At 37.5% G+C, this 15199-nt stretch overlaps 6 protein-coding genes and 1 non-coding gene across 9 annotated transcripts; 5 read left to right on the top strand and 2 right to left on the bottom strand.

Moving 5' to 3' along the window:
* The first annotated feature begins 63 nt into the window (after positions 1-63).
* LOC100639470 (V-type proton ATPase subunit B) lies at positions 64-3993 on the top strand. The gene is made up of 14 exons (XM_003383235.3): positions 64-234; positions 309-364; positions 908-1006; positions 1240-1333; positions 1463-1540; positions 2057-2196; positions 2258-2371; positions 2416-2513; positions 2590-2713; positions 2842-2922; positions 2982-3051; positions 3127-3314; positions 3432-3561; positions 3649-3993. Exons 1-14 carry the CDS (start codon positions 132-134, stop codon positions 3783-3785), a joined length of 1512 nt encoding a protein of 503 aa, XP_003383283.1. The 5' UTR covers positions 64-131; the 3' UTR covers positions 3786-3993.
* Positions 3862-5383, bottom strand: LOC100634759 (putative hydroxypyruvate isomerase). The gene is made up of 9 exons (XM_003383282.3): positions 5233-5383; positions 5060-5170; positions 4841-4928; positions 4671-4788; positions 4546-4615; positions 4448-4497; positions 4331-4400; positions 4144-4278; positions 3862-4087 (listed from the first exon to the last, which is right to left on the bottom strand). The coding sequence occupies exons 1-9, from the start codon at positions 5315-5317 to the stop codon at positions 4035-4037; spliced, it is 780 nt and encodes a 259-aa protein (XP_003383330.1). The 5' UTR covers positions 5318-5383; the 3' UTR covers positions 3862-4034.
* Positions 5384-5471: 88 nt separating this feature from the next.
* Positions 5472-7482, top strand: LOC100634633 (uncharacterized). Of its 2 annotated transcripts, XM_020003677.1 has the most exons (7): positions 5472-5605; positions 5648-5717; positions 5777-5994; positions 6054-6094; positions 6139-6418; positions 6463-6644; positions 7043-7482. In XM_020003677.1, the coding sequence occupies exons 1-7, from the start codon at positions 5593-5595 to the stop codon at positions 7418-7420; spliced, it is 1182 nt and encodes a 393-aa protein (XP_019859236.1). In that variant the 5' UTR covers positions 5472-5592; the 3' UTR covers positions 7421-7482. The 2 variants fall into 2 exon arrangements, with proteins under 2 accessions (XP_019859236.1, XP_019859228.1); XM_020003669.1 differs by having other exon boundaries at positions 5472-5717.
* Positions 7483-7531: 49 nt separating this feature from the next.
* Positions 7532-10731, top strand: LOC100634508 (RNA-binding protein 40-like). 2 transcript variants are annotated; one of them, XM_020003662.1, is made up of 14 exons: positions 7532-7718; positions 7767-7814; positions 7881-7978; positions 8031-8111; positions 8163-8268; positions 8311-8379; positions 8443-8540; positions 8745-8853; positions 9036-9195; positions 9242-9310; positions 9348-9454; positions 10329-10387; positions 10438-10570; positions 10622-10731. In XM_020003662.1, the coding sequence occupies exons 1-14, from the start codon at positions 7536-7538 to the stop codon at positions 10670-10672; spliced, it is 1371 nt and encodes a 456-aa protein (XP_019859221.1). In that variant the 5' UTR covers positions 7532-7535; the 3' UTR covers positions 10673-10731. The 2 variants fall into 2 exon arrangements, with proteins under 2 accessions (XP_019859221.1, XP_019859224.1); XM_020003665.1 differs by having other exon boundaries at positions 7533-7718; positions 9357-9454.
* On the top strand, positions 8908-8979 carry Trnae-cuc (transfer RNA glutamic acid (anticodon CUC)). The gene has a single exon. It is a non-coding gene; the product is annotated as a tRNA-Glu (tRNA).
* Positions 10732-10733: 2 nt separating the features above from the next.
* On the bottom strand, positions 10734-13022 carry LOC100634382 (uncharacterized). The gene is made up of 4 exons (XM_003383279.2): positions 12294-13022; positions 12055-12124; positions 11886-12005; positions 10734-11825 (listed from the first exon to the last, which is right to left on the bottom strand). The coding sequence occupies exons 1-4, from the start codon at positions 13005-13007 to the stop codon at positions 10786-10788; spliced, it is 1944 nt and encodes a 647-aa protein (XP_003383327.2). The 5' UTR covers positions 13008-13022; the 3' UTR covers positions 10734-10785.
* A 69-nt stretch (positions 13023-13091) lies between these two features.
* On the top strand, positions 13092-15086 carry LOC100634259 (sialate O-acetylesterase-like). Its single transcript, XM_003383278.2, has 8 exons — positions 13092-13175; positions 13219-13383; positions 13434-13594; positions 13647-13785; positions 13829-13976; positions 14032-14159; positions 14205-14323; positions 14373-15086. The coding sequence occupies exons 1-8, from the start codon at positions 13124-13126 to the stop codon at positions 14979-14981; spliced, it is 1521 nt and encodes a 506-aa protein (XP_003383326.1). The 5' UTR covers positions 13092-13123; the 3' UTR covers positions 14982-15086.
* The last annotated feature ends 113 nt before the right edge of the window (positions 15087-15199 follow it).

The following is a 15199-nucleotide window of genomic DNA, read 5'->3' as shown; positions in this document are numbered from 1 at the left end:
GCTTATAAAACGGAGATGTACGAAGTAGAGTTACAGACTCCATCCAGTATCCAATTAATTTACGGTCTTTGTAAACTAATCCCGTGCTTGAGGACAGAGGAAAGGAAGGAGTATTCAGCCTTGAAGAAAGCATGTCGCTCATTGACTTTGGCATCGATGAGTACTCGCAGAGAGCAGCAGCTACAGAACACAAACTAGCCGTCACTAGGGACTACATATCGCAGCCTAGACTGAGTAAGTGTAGAGGGGGCAACGCCTATTTTGTGTTTTAATATCACTTCTCGTTATTTGTGATTCTTTTCTCTTAGCATACAGGACTGTGTCCGGCGTTAACGGGCCTCTGGTTATCCTCGACCAAGTGAAGGTTTGTAAACTGAGAGAGATTATGCATCATACTGTAGATCCAATGCAAGTTCTACTTTTTATTAGCCCCTCCCTCAATTCTCAAAGCCTGTAATATATTTTTATGGTCAATTTTAAATCGGAACAGTACTATTGACCAGGATTCAAAATAGGCAGACCAGTGAAGAAAACGTCCACCATTTTATGCATGCTTGATGACTTACGTCTGCAAATTGTCCAGTATTAAATTCGTCATTTCCATTAATTTTGTTAGTGACATTGCTCCAGTAGTAACCTTTTCTGTGTCATTAACTGACAGAATAAGTCTTAGCTAATAAAATGAATTGGCCGATTGGAAGATTGTTTGGTGAAAGAAATAGTTTTAATGCGTATGTGTGTGTGTGTGTGTGTGTGTTTAATGGGAAGATGTATGGAATAATCGATATCCATGTTCACACTTTCATTCATCTAGTCAATATATCTTGTGTGATTAAATAGGTATACATTGTTCGTATTTTCTTTCTCATGCATCATCATCTTCTTCTTGTTTTCCCCTCCTTTATAGTTCCCTCGTTTTGCTGAAATTGTTACCCTCACACTTGCTGATGGCAGTAAACGGAGCGGACAGGTCTTAGAGGTGAATGGCTCAAAGGCTGTAGTACAGGTACACATGTTACACTATCATTTCTCATTGGCAGCGATTCACTTTTACAAAGACATCAATAGTATATTTATTAAGAGATTTGTAATAAAGATGCATCGGCTTGTTTATACATATGTTTTAAGAATCTGTTTGATACAGATTCTGTATCTGTATATGTACACATAAACAGATTCTATATTTGTATCTGTATACATAATTTGATTCTGTTTTATGTGTGTGACTGTGCTGTGTAGGTATTTGAAGGTACATCAGGTATTGATGCCAAGCACACGACGTGTGAATTCACTGGAGATATATTGAGAATAGCTGTGTCAGAGGACATGTTAGGTGAGACATGGCAAAGATGTACACACACATACAATTTAACTAACTGTACATTTAGCATCGCATAGGGATTTTTTTAATAATTATTATTTTGCTGTTTTTATTATTGCTCTAATACTGCTGCTATTTCAGGTCGTGTTTTCAATGGATCTGGTAAACCAAAAGACAAAGGACCTTCTATTTTAGCTGAAGATTTCCTTGACATTCAAGGTTAGAACTATAAAAAATAGAATTCTTTTAAAAATTTTTAAAGTAATCCAAAAATTGAGCCAAAGTCCCTGTACTGTAGTACATGGATTTTAGCCAAATTGTGCCAAAAATGACTAGGAGAGAATTCTCCATTTTTATATTTTTATCTGATACATATACATGTTCTTATGTTGTGTAGCAAGTTTGAGCCGCTTCCAATCAAAATTGGATTTTTTATGAATTTTTAAAGTTTCTCAAAAATTGGGCCAAAGTCCCTGTACTGACAGGGATTTTAGCCAAATTTTGCCAAAAATGACTAGGAGAGAATTCTTCATTTTTATATTTCTATCTGATACATATACATGTTCTTATGTTGTGTAGCAAGTTTGAGCTGATTCCAATCAAAATTGGATTTTTTTACGAATTTTTAAAGTTACTCAAAAATGCTTGTCAGCTAACTTAGCATGCCTTGTGGGAAATCCTGCATTCATTTCTTCCTTTATATGTGTATACATGTGCATATATATCTCTTATTAGGTCAGCCCATTAATCCGTGGTCCCGTATTTATCCTGAAGAAATGATCCAGACTGGTATTTCTGCCATTGACACAATGAACAGCATCGCCCGTGGCCAAAAGATCCCAATCTTCTCAGCTGCTGGTTTACCTCATAACGACGTAATAACAACTGAATGACCATGCCTATCAATCAACCCTTTTAATTAATATATTTTTGTAGATTGCAGCTCAGATCTGTCGTCAGGGTGGTCTGGTGAAGCTCCAAGAAGCTGAACATAAAGGAGTCCTTGACGATCATGAGGACAACTTTGCTATTGTGTTTGCTGCTATGGGAGTAAGCTGAATGAGCCAACAAGTTCCATTAGTATATCTCAATAGGTGAACATGGAGACCGCTAGATTCTTCAAGCAAGATTTTGAAGAGAATGGATCTATGGAGAATGTGTGTTTGTTCTTGAATTTGGCCAACGATCCAACGTATGTCATTAATAATAATAATAATAATAATAATAATAATAATAATAATGATGATATTCCTTCTCTCTTCTCTTAGTATTGAGCGTATCATTACTCCACGTTTGGCTCTTACTACTGCTGAATTTATGGCCTATCAATGCGAGAAGCACGTTCTAGTTATTCTCACTGACATGAGCTCTTACGCTGAGGCCCTGAGAGAAGTAAGTACTTGTAATATACTTAGCAAAATAAATATGTACTGTGTTGTCTGATATTTTGGGGGGCTAGAGTAACAGTCATAGTAGCAGTAACTTTACTATTTTCTTATAAAATAATTCTCTTATTTTAGGTGTCAGCTGCTAGAGAAGAGGTGCCAGGTCGACGTGGTTTCCCTGGTTACATGTACACTGATTTGGCGACCATATATGAGGTTTGTAAGAAGGTCCCTTGTCATGATATAACCATATTAACTATGTGCATCTTCTTTAGAGGGCTGGCAGAGTTGATGGAAGAAATGGCTCTATTACACAAATCCCCATTCTAACTATGCCTAACGATGGTAACATATAAATAATAAAATGACACTTTTATTTCATTCCTCTCTCTCTCTCTCTCTCTCTCTCTCTCTCTCCAGATATTACTCATCCTATTCCTGATTTGACTGGCTACATTACCGAGGGTCAGATCTATGTTGACAGGCAGCTGTACAACAGGCAGGTCTACCCGCCCATCAATGTCCTTCCCTCTCTCTCTCGTCTCATGAAGTCTGCCATCGGGGAAGGAATGACAAGACGTGATCATGCTGAGGTCTCAAACCAGCTGGTAAGTTACGCTCACTACATGTACACTATTTTTTTGCCTGTTATGTACATGTACATGTACACTAGTATGTACATTACACTAATGCTGTGTTGTTTATTCATTTATTCATCAATTTAGTATGCTAATTATGCTATTGGTAAAGATGTCCAGGCTATGAAGGCTGTGGTAGGAGAGGAAGCATTGTCACAGGATGATTTGCTCTATCTTGAGTTTCTGCAGAAATTTGAAAAGAATTTCATTACACAAGGTACTACAAAAAGACGCTACCACTAATCCTATGATTGATGACATGGCTTTCATTACATTGTGTCTCTCTCTTGCCTTTTCTCTTTAGGTGTTTACGAGAACAGAACTATATTTGAGTCTTTGGATGTGGCTTGGCAGCTGCTACGTATTTTCCCTAAACAGATGCTCAACAGAATCTCACAGTCTGTCCTTGACGAGTATTATGCAAGAGATTCTCGACGATAAGATTAGCAAAATGACTTTTTTGATTTACCGACTTGCTGGATTTTTTGTGTAGATTATTAAATTGTTGTTGTTGTTGTTTTGCTGTCATAGGAAACATCATACCAACTGATATTATTATTATTAATTTATTATTATTATTGTTGTTATAATAGCACTTTTGTGTGCTATTGTGTGTGTTTTGTAGATTTTTGTTATAATTAAAACTAGATATTAGTCTCAGGAGCAGCTTAATGCAGAACCAGTCATTTCTTAGCTGTTATTGATGTATTCTTTAGCCCAATCTAATCCTTCTTCAATGGTGCCTTACATGATAAAGCAAGAATGATACAAATGTTTCATAATGTTTCTCTTAAAATACTTCTGGGCGTGTATTCGGCTCCCATCCAGCCATCGAATCTGAGTCTTTCCAGAGTTTTGAATACAAATGGACAGTTTATCTCACCCTCCAAGTCCGGCTCATGTCTGCCAGGAACTTGAGATATCTGAACGTGACCTTATCAAGTGAGAGACTGAACACAGCGAAGGTCAGTTCAAGATATCCTTACCTACTATATCAATGTTCTTTTCTAGAAACTCGCAGAGATTTCCACCATTCCTTTGAGCATGATAAAAATCCTATTATGACAAAAGGCCGTCCTGATACTTTTTAAAGGAACTCTTACAAATTGTAACTTGACATTGTCTTTCTTTAATTCTCTGATGTAATCTGCAGCTATTGATAGAACACATCATCAATGAGGTATTTATTAACACACAGTACCTTGTTGCTGATACTGTAAGAAGACATTAGGTATTGTACTGAGAGGTTCAAGTGTCAGAATGATACCTTTCTATAAATAAATAATTGGAACTAGCATAAGGCAAGTTAGCTCATATGCTACTTACAGGAGAGCAAAGATCTGCAGCATATGACACGTTTGAAAGGTATGTAGATCGAGCTGCTTGCCATTCTGGATTAGACCAATCCATAGGAGTAGAGAGAGAGCCAGGGCTAAGATGAATCCTAACGTTATACAATAGAGAAACTTTGTCAATGCAATTCATGATATAAACACCTTGGACAGTCCAGTGCTGTAGCATAGTCAATAGCCAAATCGAGCGACTCTTTAAATTCACTTTCCTTACCGGGTAGAGCTGTCACTTCTAAAGAACATTAAAAAGTTTTTAAAATTCCCAATGGATTGCCATGCACAGTATGCTCCACCCACAATTTCAGCAATGTTATTTCCTGTTATTTTTTATACCTCATGCTATGTATGGATATATGTATTTACTTTTTGGCATGTTTATGAGGATCACTTTGACGTTTGCTTTCTCTTTTGCTTGTACCAGTACATCTTTATCTACCTCGTATATGTCATTAGTGCATTCAACTGCTTTGAAACCTTGCAAACACACACAGGGCAGCTTGTTTAGCATACAAACTCTAGGAGTTATGGACTCTCACCACATTTTGCTGCTGCTTCAAATCTTTCCAAAAGTGGCTTGTCCTGAAAAAGGAAGCCCAAGTTGGCTGATAGTTTGAGTGGCATCCTCTATCAAAAAAACAGGTGTGGTTGTGCCTAGATCTAGGTGTGGCTCAATTTAATCTTTGCAGTTTGCAGCATGTTTGCAGAAAAATGAAAGTGTCAGGAAATTTTTCTCATTCTATCTATAACCTAATTAGCGCCAGTCCATAAAAAGAGAAATGATTAAACATTTCCTGTGTGGGTTTACTCATAAGTAGGCGACCACTACAAAGTCATATTGGCACTGATGAAATATTTTGGGTAATTAGCTCTCGAATTAGCTGACACTTCATAAGCTGATGGCTTCTGACAGTAAGGTTCAAGAAGATAATGGTTATATTTCTCTTCAATCAGTCACGAGACAAATTTCTTATGAAGATGAAGATGAAGAAGATTATGTTTCAATGAATTCCTTTATTGAGAAGTGAGTACAATGATACAGTAATATAACCTGACTATAATTGGGTCAACTTGTCTTCTCAGGGCTGACAAAGAGCAGATTAATCATGTTACATCCCCACCAGCTCTTCCTCCTTTCAACAGAGAAGTCCAAATGGTTTCTATGGCTAGATGCATTACTCCTCCACCATTGCCTCCTATACCTGCATCAAGAAGGCCTACACAAGAACACTCACATGCTGATAGGGCTACAAGATCCTTGACACCTTCAAGCCCAAATCCAAAACCAAAACCCAGATCAAGTCAGTCTAAACTACATTGTATCACGTGTAAATATAAAATATTTTTATGAACTTTATAGGAAGCACCATTGATTTAATAAAGGATAAAATTAGCATTAGAGTGAGTTTATAAAATTAATTATGATGAATATAATGTTGTAATAGGAAGCCAAAGGCTATAATCCTGTCTACGAGTCAATACATGACATGCCTTTTATACTCAATCATCATAGCAAATCACATTCCTTAGATGAGTCTGCATCACAAAAAGGAGCAGAGACTAGTCAAAACCATGCTCAAGATTTTGAAAGATTGCAGAAAGAATTGTTTCTATCGCAGAAGAGAGAAGAAGAGGTCTTGAAGAGAATTGACAGGCAAGATGAGAAGATTGATTTTCTTGAGAAAAGTTTAAACGAACTGAGAAATGATTTTCAAAGAATGCTATGTAAGTGTTAAAAAGGTTTTTTGTGTGTATTTATTTTTTTAAAGTGAGGTTTAATCAAGGAGAAAGAAGCTCACCTACTGCTACACTGATTGGCCCTACTCTTAAGCATCCTCCCTGTGATTTCTACATGAGTAATTTTTCACATCATCAGCATTTGGCTGGGAGTGAGTGGTACAGTGATCCATTTTACACTGGGACACAACAAGGATATAAGATGTGCCTACAGGTGAGATAGCTATGTTTGTTTGCTAATATCACAACTAGTTTTGTATGCTTCATTACTGGGAGAAAAAGTAAAATAAATAAAACAAAGCGAAAATAAAGCCACTATGATTACAAAGCATGTTGTTTTTTGTCATAGCCTTATGGAAGCATGATGACTGTGTTATTCAAAAAAAATTTTAAGAAGCTTCACATTCAGTAGTTTGCGGGGACTTTTTGTTATGTAAATATTTTAGTAGAAAGTTTAAGGAAGGAGGTGCAAAGGTTTAGCTGCAGCATTGTCCCTTCCTCATTTATTCATCAGCAAATTGATTCATAAAATAATGACCAGTAATAATTGCAATATACGATCTTCCTATGTAGATCTATCTATGCACCTCCTGCTAATATTTTCTCTTTTAGATTGTTGCTAATGGAATGGGGGCTTCAGCTGGAAAGGATGTCTCCATTTGTATCAAACTAATGAAAGGAGAATATGATGACTCCCTCTCCTTTCCGTTCTACGGGGACATCACTGTTCAAATTATCAACTATCTTGGTGATTTCAACCATGCAAAGCGGGTCATATCATTCAATAAGTCTGCAGCACAATATGGTGCCAGCAATCGCGTGCATCAGGAAACCTCAGAGTCTAGTGCAATGGCTGAGAAGGGATGGGGCATAGCAGCATTCCTTCCACACAGCTATCTCCCATACAATAACCAGAAGCAGACGGAGTTTGTCAAGAATGATACACTGACTGTTAGAATTGCAAGCATTGCATTAACTTCTGCCAACTAACTTCTGCCAAATAATTATTTTTTTAATATCTTATGTCATTTGACTCATTTCCTCCTTTACAATATTTTGTTTTTATGAATCATCCAGCAATTTTTTGTCAATTATAATAATTTTTATGCAAAAAAAACTTATATTGCATGGGTGTGGTCTAACTAACTCATGTGCTTTCATGATGAGCTCTGGCTGTCGTCTTCTTGTTCGTAAGCTCCCAAATTTCCTCAGACCGGAGGACAAGGAGAGCCTACTAAAGTTTTTTGGGGCAATTGAAGTCACTGTGATGTCTCAAAATGGAGCAATGGTAGGTATTAAAATATTTGAATAATTAATTAAAATTTTTTTATAACAGAGGAATTGTGCCTTTGCTACTTTTGCAAATCCAGCTGATGCCAGGATGGTACATTTATTAATTATTCATATTACTTTAATGATGTCTTGCTTTTACATGCATACACACAACTAGGCAATGATAAAGCTACACCAGTTGAATGTGTTCGGCTCTGTACTGATCGTCGTTTATGCTTCACCTCAATCAGAGAGAGAAGCTCCAATTGAAAACAGGTAATAGTAATACTGTGTGTTTCCAGTCATTAATTATCGTCCATGTATGCAGGTGGAGGGGAGACAAAGTTAGCACCAGTGACAAACCTCGCACAGAGTCAAATTTAAAATCATCTCCGAGCAGAAAAACAAGGTTACCAAATCTAAAAGCACAATACTTGATTGATTCATTTCTTTAATTTAGCCCCACTGCAATCCCTCAGCTTTCATACGAGTATCCTCCGCCCACGCAAACTATCATTGGCAATATCGCTCATGCTGTTGCAGCTGTTCCTCTTCTGTATACTCAAGTATTCATTTAACTTTAACTCAGTGACATCATGTCATTTTAGGTTCTTCATCTCATGAACAAGTTGAATCTTCCTTCACCTTTTGATCAGCCTCTCCCAGCACCTGATCTAGTAAGTGAGAGAGTAGTGACCATAACTAACTCTCTTTCTCTCTCTCTTTTCATTGCTTGATAGCCTTCAGGTAGGAGGAGAGACTTGGAGACTAGTGAATCAGAGTTGAGTAGCTCCACAGATGGAGAAGAAACAGAGAGAAAGAGTCTTGGTGGCAGAAGGTATGGCAGATTACACTTTAAACTCATTTGTCTGTGATTGGATTGCTACAGGGAAAGGCATTTTAAATTTGTATCCTTACATTTTCTTAAATTATTATTTTCCTTATCAACTTTATGCTAAAGTGGCAGTTGCCACTTTTGAGAGAGTTTTTGTATCCTACTAAGAATTCAAATTCTGTATGTGCTGTTGCTTCTGTTGTGTAGATTGAGCAGGAAAAGACGGAGGAAGATGCCTAAGAGAATGTCTGTTAGTTTTAAGCAGTTTAAAGAAGCAAAGCCAATAAAAGATAGTCACAACGGACAGGAAGCAACAGTGAGTCACCCCGTGTATAAATACCAAAAATTACCATGCTTGTGGTGTGTGCAGTCCCATGTGGTCTAGTGGTTAGGATCCGGCGCTCTCACCGCCGTGGCCGGGGTTCGATTCCCCGCATGGGAGTCCATTTCTTTTTTTTATCCCACTTTTTTGTTTTGAAATTTCTTTTTTTTCCACAGAAATTTCATAGAAGAATAGAAATCAAAGCTCCAGATCAGCTAAGACCTCCAGCAAATGACGCTTTGGTTATAGAGAATGTTTATACTTTTGCTGCAACACCAATCCAACAGGAAATGGAAACCAGTCAAGCAGCTCATGATGCCGAACTCAACATGCAAGGTAATGCAATTGTTTTGCCTAATTTTGGTGGTTAATTATTTTATAGAGGAAAGCCCTCTGGAAGAAGATTTTATTTCTTACGCTGAATTGCAATTAAATCGTATTTCGAATGAAGGTAGGTGGTTCTTTTTGTAAGCATAATATTTTTAAAGTTTTGACAGAGATGGAGCGCGATGATGGAGTATTTAAGAACTATAGCAAAGGAGAGCCATCGATGAGGCTGTATATTAAAAATCTTTCAAAACAAGCAACAGAAAAGGTAATAAAAATGGAGAATAATTTTTTCTAATTATGACCATTATTATAGCTATAGGAATTTTATTAAAATTTTTATGGCAACTTTAAAAATTCATAAAAAATCTAATTTTGATCGGAATCAGCTCAAACTTGCTACACAGCATAAGACCATGTATATGTATTAAAATGAATTATAAAAATGGAGAATTCTCTCCTAGTCATTTTTGGTGAAATTTGGCCAAAATCCCTGTACTATAGTACAGGGACTTTGGCCTGATTTTTTAGTAACTTTAAAAATTCGTAAAAAATTCATTGTTGATCGGAATCAGCTCAAACTTGGTACACAACATAAGAACAAGTATATGCATTAAAATAAATTATAAAAATGGAGAATTCTCTCCTAGTCATTTTTGACAAAATTTGGCCAAAATCCCTGTACTATAGTACAGGGACTTTGGCCTGATTTTTTAGTAACTTTAAAAATTCGTAAAAAATTCATTGTTGATCGGAATCAGCTCAAACTTGGTACACAACATAAGAACAAGTATATGCATTAAAATAAATTATAAAAATGGAGAATTCTCTCCTAGTCATTTTTGACAAAATTTGGCCAAAATCCCTGTACTATAGTACAGGGACTTTGGCCTGATTTTTGAGTAACTTTAAAAATTCGTAAAAAAATTCATTTTTGATCGGAATCAGCTCAAACTTGCTACACAACATAAGACCATGTATATGTATTAAAATAAATTATAAAAATGGAGGAATCTCTTCTAGTCATTTTTGGCAAAATTTAGATCTCGTATATGCATCAGAAAAAAAAATAATTTTTTCCTGGTGATTTTTGACAAAATACATGGCATGACTGATTTATAAATGGCACTCCTTATACATAGGACCTCACTCGTATTTATGGCCGTTACATCAACTGGTCATCTGAAGTAGAAAGACACAGGTACACAGTTTAAAAACATGTTGCTGCACATCTCTTCGTCTCCTTATCAGTTTTGATGTACGTGTGATGCAGCAAGGTCGAATGAAAGGTCAGGCATTCATAGGAATGCCAAATGAAGAAATAACATCAAAAGCTCTAGCTGATACTTTAGGATACAAACTATACGATAAGCCAATGGTTGTGGTAAGATTTAGTATTATATGTATCTCATTTGTCCATATCTTTCTCTTCTAGCAATTCGCTCGCTCAACAAAAGCTAAAGAAAAAGAGACTTGGCAGACTTGAAATAATGATAATAATGTTGTTTTTGTCAATAAAATAATTATTACTATTATTGTAAATAGTCACAATTATACTAACAATAATTTTATTAAGAAATAAAATAATCAAATTTTCATTCAATCAATCAATTGCATTTCTGTACATAGATATAAATGATCGGAGGATAGGACTTGATTAGGTTGAGGCCCCAGTCTCTCTAATGTACTGAAACTGGGTAGAGCCTCACGTCGAACAATGTGAAACCCTGAATTCCATCCGCTACTGGCATCTTTAACTGAGCACAAAATATAATCCACAGTCTCCGCAGCAGCTGTGTGATAAGTAGTGACAGAGGGTGATACGCTACCAGCCATTGGGAGAGGATAACAGGATTTAAATTTAAAAGGATGGGTAAGGACTGACTCTGGCTTATCATAAGAGCTGGGACAGAACCTTTTATGCAACGGAGGCTCGGTCTCTGGTCTAGCTTCATGAGTCTTTGTAGGAATCAAAGCATTGACACGCTTTCTGTCTTGAGGTGATTTCTCAACTGAAGCAGGATAAGACTTTGAGTGATTACTACTGATTTGATCAGGAGGTCTAGCATTAGGCATACATGTAGATAGTGAAGGAGTGCTGGTATTTGCAAATACTGATGTAGCAGAACTGATTTGCCTTGTAATAGAAAGACCACTAGGAGATTCAGTAACTCTCAATGGTGCAGTATCAAGTGGGTTAGCTGTATTCTCAGCTGTTTCTTCTTCTTCAATGTACTGACAGTTTGCTCCAATCCTCATTCCTGCATGAAGGAGGGGAGTGGGTATGTGCCTGTGTTTCGTTCCGGAGAATTTGACATAACCAGCAATGGTTGAAGCAGAGAGGCCAGTATAGTCTAGTCTACCTTCTAATAGGAATTTCATAAAATGAGAATTAGGTAGAGAATTGAAGTCGCCGCAAAGAATACAAGGAAGAAAGCCGTCGGTCTTAACCCGTCTGTGTGTGGAGGCCATCTTGTACAGTTCAGCAAGCAGGTAGCACATTTGTGCAAGCTTAACCTCCCCTGCTTTTGGATTGAATAAAATGTGAGTTGTTGCAACTAGGAACTCTCTCTTTTTGGAGGGACGTGATCTAAACTTAAATCTAGCAATGAGGCCCACATTATCACGACTTAGGCAACCTTGAAAATGCAAATAATAATTAATCATTTATAAAGGTATGCAATTATTTCGGGACTTACCTTTGTGCTTTTGATATTCGACATAATTCTTGTCAATCAATTCAAGACGGTGCTGGTTGTAGAATAAGGCACACCCATCCTTGTGGTCGCCAGTTCGCTTTAAAAATAATCCACGATATCCTAAAAATAGTAAAATATAATGTCTTTGTTGCGATTACAATAAAGGCACCATGCAGTTCTAGTTTTCTCTTGTACCAGTCATAGTAATGATCCTCGTAAACTTCTTGAAGACACAGCACCTAAATATAGTAACAACACAATCTAAATATAGTAACAATGTCTAAATATAGTAAAAACACAATCTATTATACTACAAAGTCTAATAGTAACAATTAATGGAATCTAAATATGGTAACACTCTAAATATAGCAGTATCACAAAATCTACATTACAATGATTATTCCTCACATCACATTCGCTGCTGATCAGTTCCTTCACAAGATTCATCTTCCTGTAATCCCAACTGAGCCAATCTGGAGGTGTTTTATCATAGAGGTACATGTTTTGAGATATGAGATCCTGCGAGAGAAGATTGTACGACAAAAGAGACAAGGAGGGATAGCGAAGACCATTGGGATCTCTCTTTGATCTGTTCACAGTTACTTCAGGTCGTGATGGAGGGCGATGGTGTCTAGAATTGACATCAACAACCTCTTTGAATTGGGCTCCAGTATTAGGAGCTAATTGAGTAGGGATTGGTACAGGGACAGCTTGAGTGAATGAAGTATGTTTAGGTAACTCGCATTTAGTTAAGCTTTGATAAAACCTGGGATCATTTGATGCAACACTCTGCTGATACGGTATCAGTCTGTGATCAGATGGTGTTACGCTGTGTTGATGTGGTGTCAACCTGTGATTAGTAAATGTACTATGAGGAGTTAATATCATTGGTATAGGAACAGCACAACGAGGGGGCTGCATGCCAAATACTGGAGGAAACCTTCCGCCAATCTGTGCGGGGAAAGAAGGAGAAGGGACAACAAAAGGAATGGCTGGATTGTTAGGAAATGGTGGTCTAGGGAACCTGCGATCCATGGCGTGGCCCCCTTTACTCAAAGTATTCCGAACTCTACTGGAAACCTTGTGAAAAAGAGCACAGACTGTACAGCACAAGTTTCTCATAAGAAACTTGCTGACTTGGACGCCATTTTGACAGTTGTCAGCTCATAGACACGCCTCTTTTGAGCCCTCCCACGCAAAAAGGTGGGGCTGGACTAGATGACCGGCTAGCTGCAAAAATGATAGTTGGTTTTCTTTGTTTTCTAATTGCCATTGGCTTTGTCGGAGCCCGTAAGTAACTTTATCCATAATCATGATATAGAGCTTTCTTTAGAGACTGAAACTTTCCGCTTTGCAAATTATTATGCTGACTCAATGGTCCTGCAGAGAGCTCCAGCAAGATTAGTACTATGGGGCTATGTGCCAGACTGCCGGTCGGTTAATGTGAATTATCCAGACTACAGCTTCAATGCTACACTGGAGAAGATACCAGGAAAAAGTAAAAGAGAATTTTGACTCTCTCTAAATCTAAAATTATCTTCATTTTAGCTTATTGTCGCTGGAAAATAGACCTACCACCTGCTAAAGCAGGAGGCCCATACACAATATCAGCAGTCAGTGGAAATGAGGGAATTGAGCTCAAAGATGTCCTTTTTGGGGATGTATGGGTCTGCAGTGGACAGAGCAACATGGTGTTTGAACTTTCAGAAGTAAGAGCAAATAAGCAATAAAGTAGATTATGATAATTTATTGTGCTTTTAGGTCTACAATGCAACCACTGAGATAGCAAATGCAGCCAGTTACACTAATATTAGAATACTCTCAGTCAACAGGGTTCCTTCCAATTCAACGTTAGATGAGCCACCTCTTACAGCACCTGCTTGGAACAAACCCAGCTCAAGTTAGTCTATATTCATCGGCACTTCTTCATTGTACCCAATTAGCTGCCATCAATTCATTCTCTGCTGTATGCTGGCTATATGGCCGTGACCTCTATGATACATATAAAGTTCCAATTGGTCTTATATCATCAGATTGGGGTGGAACATCAATTGATAAATGGTCTTCTCATGATGCTCTTGCAAAGTGCAAGTATGTAGACATTACATTTATGCATTTAAAAAATCTTTTAATTTATGATTATCAGGCAAACTGATGATGAAGTGAAAGCTGGTCTTTATCCTTCAAACTTGTGGAATGCAATGATCCATCCTTTTGTTAGGTTCCCAATATATGGAGCTATTTGGTATCAAGGAGAGGCCAATGCAAGACCAGGTCTATTATTATGAGTAACATTATTGTTATTATAATGACTGATAGATGAAGCAGATGCTTTGTATCGTTGCTATTTTGCCGAGATGATCAAGGATTGGAGGCTAAAATGGTACGAAGGAACAGATAAACAAACGAAAATAGATTTTCCATTTGGTTTTGTACAAGTAAGCAGAAAACTTTAATTTCTCCAATCTATGTGCATTACAAATACAGTTAGCTGCAGAAGGGACTGAAGGTAATAAATCAGCTGGCTATTTCCCAGGGCTCAGGTGGTCACAGACTGGAGGTCAAGGCTTTGTTCCTAATGAGCTGCTACCAAATGTCTTCATGGCTGTAGCTATGGATCTTGGTGATCCAACATCACCTCATGGAAGCATTCACCCAAGAGATAAGCAAGATGTTGCAATTAGACTAAGCAGAGCAGGCAGAGCCATTGCCTATGGAGACACTTCTCTCTACTATACTGGTCCTCTACCAGTCTCTGCAGCTATTACTGACCTAAGGGAGACAATATCAGCTAAAATCATGTACAGGAACGTGGAGGACAAGCTATACAGTTTCTCAAAGTATGGCTTTGAATTGTCCTGCAAGGAGAGAACCGGAAATACTGTTTCCTGGATAGAGGGCACCCTGGATACTGTAATGAATGATTATGTCACTGTATCATTTCCACGCTGTCCTGCTGGGGATGCTATTGGAGAGGAGATACGTTATGCCTGGAGACAGGATCCTTGTGTTTTCAAAAAGTGTGCCATCTACAGCGGAAGCGATTACCTCTTTCCATCTCCTCCATACATTATTCCTATTCGTGAACATGTTTGACTTGTACCTGCTGTGCTGTAACAGAGAAACAAGCTGACTGCTGCATTTTTCTGCTATGGTTTATATCTTTATTCATTGTTTGATAACAATAAAAATCTAAATTCATACGATTTGCATATAAGGAGTACAAACCGTGTTTATAGCTTTACAATCAGTAACAGTATCTATAAAAGGCAGCCATCAGATTAAATAATTTTTAAGCAGAGATAAAGCAGCAG

This window comes from Amphimedon queenslandica, unplaced genomic scaffold, assembly GCF_000090795.2.
Source record: "Amphimedon queenslandica unplaced genomic scaffold, v1.1 AMPQUscaffold_13513, whole genome shotgun sequence".
NCBI lineage: Eukaryota > Metazoa > Porifera > Demospongiae > Haplosclerida > Niphatidae > Amphimedon > Amphimedon queenslandica.
The sequence above is the reverse complement of the archived record's forward strand: the minus strand, read 5'-3'. Positions and strand labels throughout refer to the sequence as shown.